General features: G+C 35.3%; 1 protein-coding gene across 1 annotated transcript; it reads left to right on the top strand.

The window, feature by feature from the left end:
- Positions 1–1,632: 1,632 nt before the first annotated feature.
- Positions 1,633–7,534, top strand: LOC109018587 (sulfate transporter 3.1-like). The gene is made up of 12 exons (XM_019000744.2): positions 1,633–2,243; positions 2,363–2,570; positions 3,125–3,296; positions 3,770–3,835; positions 4,598–4,711; positions 5,252–5,368; positions 5,665–5,791; positions 5,932–6,218; positions 6,338–6,528; positions 6,691–6,776; positions 6,891–6,967; positions 7,071–7,534. The coding sequence occupies exons 1-12, from the start codon at positions 1,910–1,912 to the stop codon at positions 7,260–7,262; spliced, it is 1,971 nt and encodes a 656-aa protein (XP_018856289.1). The 5' UTR covers positions 1,633–1,909; the 3' UTR covers positions 7,263–7,534.
- Positions 7,535–8,603: the final 1,069 nt, after the last annotated feature.

Consider the following 8,603-nt stretch of genomic DNA (forward strand, 5'->3'; position numbering starts at 1 on the left):
ACTTTTATATAATTCGTGAAAATCTAAAATAGCATGATTTGACAAGTGTACGGTCCAACCTTTCCTTCCAGGTTCACAATTCCATCTTGTAAATTTGTAATATCTCACTTTGACTGCGAGAGTACTCTGCATGCATGCAGTAGAAATCTCACTTCGCCGTTAGTGTTTCAAGTTTGACCAAAAGCTTGGAGGGAGAAAATAATTTTTTTTTTAAAAAAAAAAAGGAAAAGTCGACACTTCTTTCGGGTCAAATCAACCAAATGCATAGAGAGGAGTGCTACTTAGCCTCTAGGCGCCTCGTAATTATACAGTGATGTTGTTTTCCCATTGGGTACCACATGAATTGGCCGGTGCATACATGTCATGCAGGACCTTCAAATGATCATGATCAAAACAATCTTGTCTACCTGAGAAAGCAACTTTTAATGCCTGAAACTACAATTATAATTAGAACATATATATATATATATTATATATCAACTAATCCCTAGCTACTAATTTATAAACAATCTCTTAAGTTTATGTTTCCTCTATTTTAGACACTCTTCTGATTTATGCATGTTCTAAAAAATTGCTCTCAAGTTTTTGTAAAAAATATATCAATTTATTTAATTACCAATAAAATTTTCTAATTAATTTGGATTAATGGTAAATTATTAAAATCATGTGTCACATATATTATTTTTCTCGATCGCTATTAGTACTAAGTATATATATATATATAAATTAATCTTTAATACCCTTCAAATTAAGGATCGATGTTTTTTTTTATACACAATTAATAGAGTCCCAAAAATGTCTATATATACATGCATGCATATATAGTACTCGTAATTAATATTATATTAAAGTGGGTCAACAAAGATAATCAATTATTAAAACCTATTTTTTTTAATGGAATATCAGCTATATATATATATATCGAGAGCTTGCTAGGGATATTGTTAGGTTTTGAAATTAAGATTTGTTAATTTGAATAGTGAGGTATTTTCAGATATTATGTAAATAATAATAAAAAAATAATAAAATATTAAATAAATAATAAATAATAAATAATAAAATAATAAATAATAATAATGAGTTATCGTGAGAATACACAATTCGTTAATCAATCCAAAATCTGCAAAACTTCATATATCCTTGCGTATCCAAATAGTAGTAGTTTATTTAAGAAAACATGTTTTCTTTTGGTTGATGATCTTACCGGCTGCACACAACAATAGTCAAAACTTAGAGTACGTTGACCGATGCAAATAATTAAGCTCCAATGAAATGAGACCACGTCGCAATAAGGAGATATGTGCAATAAAGGCTTTATGTAGGGAACTAGGCATCCCCGACCCCTATATATATATATATATATATTAATACACAAACTAAGTACGTAAGGTTCCAGGATTTTGCCTCCTCCATCATCTTGTACTAATTTTGAATGAATGGGAAAATAAAATCATCACGAGGTGGACTGCCTAGCTCCTATAATAATCTCTAAATATAACTAAAGTAGATCGGGCAAACGTGTCCCGATCTTACACTTATTCTTGTACGTGGGACCCTTTACGCACTCAAAATAATAATGTGGAAGGAATAATCCCATACCATTCCTCCATTTTTTTATATAAACTCATTGAGTAGAGGCATCCAGTCCCCCAAGTCTCAAAAATACTTCACAAACCCTCCTCTGATCTCTCTCTCTCTCTGTCTCTCTGTACACCCACCAAAACCACCTCTCTCTCTCTCTAAATTTCGCAGAAACTTCCTGTCTAAACTCTTAAAGCAGAGTACTCTCTTATCACTGCATTTTGTTTTTCAAAAGAAGATCTCTAGCTAGCTAGCTTTCTTCTTTACGTATAGACTCGATCGCTAGTTCTAGTACTGCACTTTGCTGATCACAAGCTAGCTAGCTAGCATGGGTAACGCCGACCATGCGTATCCTTCTAACGTTGAGTGCGCGCACCGTGTTGCGATTCCGCCCCCAAAACCCTTTGTGAAGACGCTGAAGAACTCTCTGAAAGAGACTTTCTTTCCCGATGATCCACTTAGGCAGTTCAAGAACCAGCCACTATCGAGAAGATTCGTACTGGGACTCCAGTACTTCTTGCCAATTCTCGAATGGGCGCCTCGCTATACTTTTGAGTTCCTGAAGTCTGACCTTATTGCTGGGATTACTATCGCCAGCTTGGCAATCCCGCAGGGCATCAGTTACGCAAAGCTTGCCAACTTGCCTCCGATTTTTGGCCTATGTGAGTGCTCGACTAGTTTTGATATGTATAAGCATAACTGAGGATATATACGTTTATAAGAGTAGTTTTGAAGATTTTTTTTTTTCTTTCTATTCTAATTGTTTTAAAAATGGGTGCAGATTCGAGTTTTGTTCCACCTCTGGTTTATGCAATGATGGGCAGCTCCAGAGATTTGGCTGTGGGGACTGTTGCTGTTGCATCGCTGCTCACTGCTTCAATGTTGGGGGATGAAGTTGATGCTAAGGAGAATCCCACGCTCTATCTTCACCTTGCTTTCACAGCGACATTCTTCGCCGGAGTTTTCCAAGCTTGTTTAGGCTTATTAAGGTTAACATTGCTCAATCATCAGATACATTAAGAAGTTTGAGTGTAGCATAAGAACAGCTCAAAAAGATGGTAATTAAATTAGTAAGAATTAACGTTTCACCATTTTCTTACCTATCTCTTCAGGTTTGGTGAGATGAACAATATTAAGTTAGAGAAAAACTTCTATATATAATTAGTAATAACAAGAAAACCTAAACGGCACTTTTTGTGTTAAATAATAAGCACGTAATTAATTGGCATGAAAAGTGCTTAATTAAGCACAACATATTATGCTTGACCCTCGATATCTCTGCTGGAATTCTTGTCTTTTCTTACCGATCGAGTCCCGCTGAACAATATATATTAGTTTAATTTTATAATTTCTTATCTGGTGAGGATCATCACGGAATTTGTTTTTTCTTTTCTTTTGTTTTACTTTTTAATTTGTAACCACGATCCACGTACTGTATATATATATAATATTTATCTATTCTTAGCTGTATATCGTATTTAAATTTTGTTTTTGTTAAGATATTCTTCGTGTTTTCTAAAAATTATGTTATGCTTGACTACAGGCTTGGTTTCATCGTGGATTTCCTATCACATGCAACCATAGTAGGGTTCATGGCAGGAGCAGCCACTGTAGTGTGCCTGCAACAACTAAAAGCGATCCTTGGCCTTGAGCATTTTACCCAAGGGACAGATCTTGTATCAGTGATGCGTTCTGTCTTTAGCCAGACACATAAGGTAGCCAATCTTGCAGCCGTACTAATTCCACCATAATTCATAAATAAAAACAACTCAAAACTATTTTAAACATCTGCCAGCCATGCACTACCAACATTTATTCCATTATTACTCGATATACAAATTAACATGGCTGTAATTTTTCACATGGTTATTTCCCAATATTAACTGAGAAAAAAGAACAAGAATATATATATATATATATATATATATATATATATATATATATAGCTATGTATCATATTCTCTCGTTAGTTATTTTTTAAAAAAAGAAAAAAAAAAAGAAATACTGTGGTGGTAAAGTGGGTTTTTATGGTTGGCTTATTACGGTATGTTCCTTAATAGAAATAAAGATTTTTGTCACGATTTCAATAATCAAGCTGATGTTCATGAGTACCTATAGAATCTTTAGCTTTATACATATTTCTTTTTCCTCGTTGTCTTATTAATCTCATGATTGGTGGATATTGCAGTGGAGATGGGAGAGTGGCGTTCTGGGATGTTGTTTCCTTTTCTTTCTGATCAGCACTAGATACTTCGTAAGTAAATCTGACCCATATTTTTCTTGATCCAAACTTTTTTCTTTGGGAGATTCTTATTCACTATAAACGTCATGTCATTAAAGTCATACACATAGCATGCATTATAACTAAATAAATCACAAAATCAAGGCAAATGGTATATTCAGAAGAGAACATGATCACCCCACGTATTACTGGGATGTTGTCCTGAATTCTCTTTCTAAGCATCTCTACTTTCTGTTTTTTTTTTTTTTTTTTCAATCCAATTAGGTTCGAATCAACATCTATTTTTTAAGATTCTTTTTCTGTCGGTTACCTGTCGTGAGTGATCTTGTTTCAACCCTAATTAACCTGCTCCCACTCCGAAGTTAACTGAAGCAAAGTTTCAAAGCTAATTTGACTTGTATATAATATACTCTTGTTTGAGACAAACAGCTCATGAAATCTGTATTTCGAGAGCAGAACAAAAGCTGCCTCAGCCTCAGGGCAGTAATATATATCTAATCCAACCATTTGAACTTGTTTTGTCTTTGTCAATCACTCCCTTCTCAAACTCTATGCACCAACAGACCAAAAAGAAATACCAAATCAACTCATGTAAGTTCCTATTACATGACCCTACAACCATTATAAGTAAGTGCCTCCAGGACACATACACCAAATTAATTCAGAAAAATATGATAAGTTAGCTTTATGTTTTTTTTTTTATGAATATATTTGAAGGTTTCTTTTTTCTTTAAAAGAAAATAATATATTGTCTGTGTATTCTGCAACATGCAGAGTAAGAGAAAGCCAAAGTTCTTTTGGATATCAGCGATGGCACCATTGACGACCGTCATCTTGGGAAGTCTTCTCGTTTATCTCACCCATGCTGAGAAACACGGTGTTCAAGTGGTGAGAATCCCCAGACCCACATGGATGCTTTCAAATCTCTCTCTCTCTCTCTCACACACACACACAAACTGCGCAGCAGCCGTAACCCACTTGTGCAAGACAGTCCAGTAAGCAAATAGATTGGACCACCAATAGTATGATTACCTTGGTCCAATATTTCACGTGTATATATAGGTCTTGTGCATATAATATAATAAATGAATAACGTACGTTGTCTTTGGGCCAACCCAAATAATTCTCCCACCACTCCTGTCGTGTCTTACTGCAAGCCATGACTCGCCCCACCAATAATACAACTATTTATGAACATTTTGGTGGGTTCATTATATATGTCCCATCCCCATGCATGCTTTTATCCAATAAAGCCAATGGACAGATCTGGTCACAGATCTGATTGGACGGTCATGATGAGACGTCATCCTTTATTTTTACATTCTTTTTTGTATTATTTTTATTTTTTACTTTTTATCGGTCTCTCATGTGAATGGTACTGAAGATCTAGGCCGTTAATATGTTGCATGTTATTGCAAACATTTTCAGATAGGAGAGTTGAAGAAGGGGCTGAATCCACCATCGTTCGGGGATCTAGTTTTTGTGTCTCCCTATCTCATGGTAGCTATTAAAACTGGCATCATCACTGGCGTCATTGCTCTCGCTGTAAGTCTTTTTGTTTTGTCTTCTTTTAATTTTCTGTATGGGCACGTACTGTAAGTACTGATCTTCTAATCCTAGAGAGAACTAGACATGTAAAGTTATCAAAAACAGTTTGGGAAACTTTAACCAAACTGTAGCTTGAATATATACCAGTAAAAGCTTATGAAACAGAGTAGAACAGGTTGATTGCTTTTAGGGAAACGAAACGGGCCGGATATGTATTATGAGTATTAATTAGTCGAAACATAAGGAAATGCTGGTGAGATGTCCCTATTGCTGATTTGGTTTTGTGCACGCAGGAAGGAATAGCTGTAGGAAGAAGCTTTTCAATGTTCAAGAACTACCATATTGACGGGAACAAAGAGATGATTGCTTTCGGAACGATGAACATTGTCGGTTCTTGCACCTCTTGCTACCTCACCACAGGTACTGTTTGTTTTGCCCTACTTTTCACTCTAAATCACTGATCATTTTCTAATTTATTACTGCTCTTCCAGTTTCCTCATATTGGTAATCAAGTTATTCTATTGTTTTGCTGATAAATTGGGGTTGACTTCGAATTTCAGGGCCATTTTCACGATCAGCAGTAAATTACAACGCAGGATGCAAGACAGCAGTATCAAACATTGTGATGGCAGTCGCTGTCATGTTCACGTTGTTATTCCTGACACCTTTGTTCCATTACACTCCTCTTGTGGTGTTGGCAGCCATAATTATATCCGCAATGCTTGGTCTCATTGATTATGAAGCAGCCATGCATCTCTGGCATGTTGACAAATTTGACTTTATAGTCTGCATGAGTGCATACCTTGGTGTGGTTTTTGGCAGCGTAACAATTGGCCTAGTCATAGCGGTATGAACCACACGGCCTCCAAATATACTTATTACAAGTACATGCACTTTGTTTAGTTATAATTTAACCCCAAAAAAGGGGCCATTTGAATAAACTTTCTAAATCATGTGCAAGTGCAGATTTCGATATCTTTGCTTAGGGTACTCCTGTTCGTTGCCAGACCAAGGACCTTGGTTATGGGAAACATTCCAGAGTCTATGATTTACAGAAACGTTGAACAATACCCAAATGCAAACAATGTACCTGGAATTCTCATACTTGAAATCGATGCTCCCATTTACTTCACCAATGCAAGCTACTTAAGAGAACGGTAAGTTGCTAAATCTTGATTGCATCTCATGTGTTGTAGTTAGGAAAAAAAGTACTACTAACATGGTTTACTTTTACATAATAATCAAACGAAAAGTATATGCAAGGCTAACTTTTCTATAATGCTTATAAAATCTAACAAAAAGAACTCTCTGTTTCTCAGAATTGCAAGGTGGATTGATGAAGAGGAAGACAGAATAAAATCATCTGGGGAAACTGGCCTACAGTACGTAATACTGGATATGAGTGGTAAGTACGTAGTGGATTTGGGAATGATAGAAAGGATCATTAATGCATTCTCTTTTTCCAATGGAAATTCTAATTCCATCTCTAAAAATGCATTATTATTTTGGTAATTGATAGCTGTTGGTAACATTGATACGAGCGGAATTAGCATGCTTGAAGAGATGAAGAAGACTACTGAAAGAAGAGGGCTCAAGGTACGTACATTGATCTTGATCTCTATATTTAATATTCTTTGATCTACATATTTGTGCTAATAAATTAATTATAAGATCTGTCTTCCGAATTGTATCTGTTTAGCTTGTATTGGCCAACCCTGGAGGCGAGGTGATGAAGAAGCTGAATAAGTCCAAGTTTATCGAAAACATAGGCCAAGAATGGATTTACTTGACAGTTGGAGAGGCCGTTGGAGCATGCAACTACATGCTTCACACATGCAAGTCCAACCCAGCTAAGAAAGATGATCAAGCAGAGACATGGAACAACGTATGAGCTTTTGAGAAAGTAGAATGTCTCAAGTGGCTGTATTTATTTCCTTAACTGAAGTCTGCCATATATATATAATGGTGTTGCATGCGCTTTTACAGAAGAGTTAGGAAGCAACACATGCAATATTGGACTCATGTAATCAACAAAAGAATGAGTTTCATTGTTTTCAATATTGCTTAGTCGATTTGGAGGTATTTTTGCTCTTCCAACAGTTTGTAAGTTGTAGAATTACATGTTATAAGTATATAAGAATTTCGGCTTTGCAATAAGCATTCTACGGTCTTGTCTTTCAAGAAATGATATTTATAGGGTAATCCTTTTGAAAAAAGTGAGTAAATATAAAATTTACATGAAAAAATTAAATTTTTAATAATAAATTCTACTCATTTTTAAAAAAAAATGCGCGACGTATATATAATCCACGACTATATTTAATATTACTTTCTTACTCAACACAAACAATACCATACACATCATGATAGTACAATTCTCTCATGATGGTTATAAACTATTTCTTATTACGATATAAAAGCAAATCGTCTAAGGCTATAAACACTACAACAGAAAGGGTCTTTTGGGACGAAAATTTTCGTCCCAAAAGACCCCAATTTCGTCCCGTAAAAATTTTTGGGACGAAAAAAATTCGTCCCAAAGTCGTTCCAATATCACTGTGCCAAAAGGTATTTTGGGACGAAAATCACCATTTTGTCCCAAAAAATTTCTTTTGGGACGAAATTGAAGGAAACCGTTCGAACACGTTCGAACAAAAAAATTTTTTCGTCACGATTTAAATTCGTCCCAGAAAATAGTTCGAACGGGAAAATTTTTAAGTTCGAACAGTAGTAACCTGTTTGAACGATTTCGAAATATGTTCGAACATACATGAATTCGTTTGAACGTTATGAATTGTCTTTGTGTTCGAACGTTAAATGGTCAGGTCGAACGCGCTATATGGATTCGAACGGTATAGGATATGTTCGAACAGGACTGAAATTATTTACGTTCGAACGTTGTGTGATCGTTCGAACACGACGAACATGAATTTCGTTCGAACATATTGTCTACGTTCGAACGCTATTGTCGTTACATAGAGTTCGAACGTTTTACGTTCGTTCGAACGATATCTCTTTAATTTAAATCAATAATAGAAAACCAAATAGACATTCATACTATTTGCCACAATACATTAGAAACTGTTTAACACTCACAAAAGTGTTAAAATAAGCGCAAATAAATAAATAACAGTCGAGACAGGTATTGTTCGTACATAAATAGATAATCCCAAAATCCATCAGTTGCTTGGAGGCCTGTACTGTTGCATAAGCTGCTGCATTTGGAGTTGCA

This window comes from Juglans regia, chromosome 11 (genome assembly GCF_001411555.2).
Source record: "Juglans regia cultivar Chandler chromosome 11, Walnut 2.0, whole genome shotgun sequence".
In the NCBI taxonomy this organism is placed as follows: Eukaryota; Viridiplantae; Streptophyta; class Magnoliopsida; order Fagales; family Juglandaceae; genus Juglans; species Juglans regia.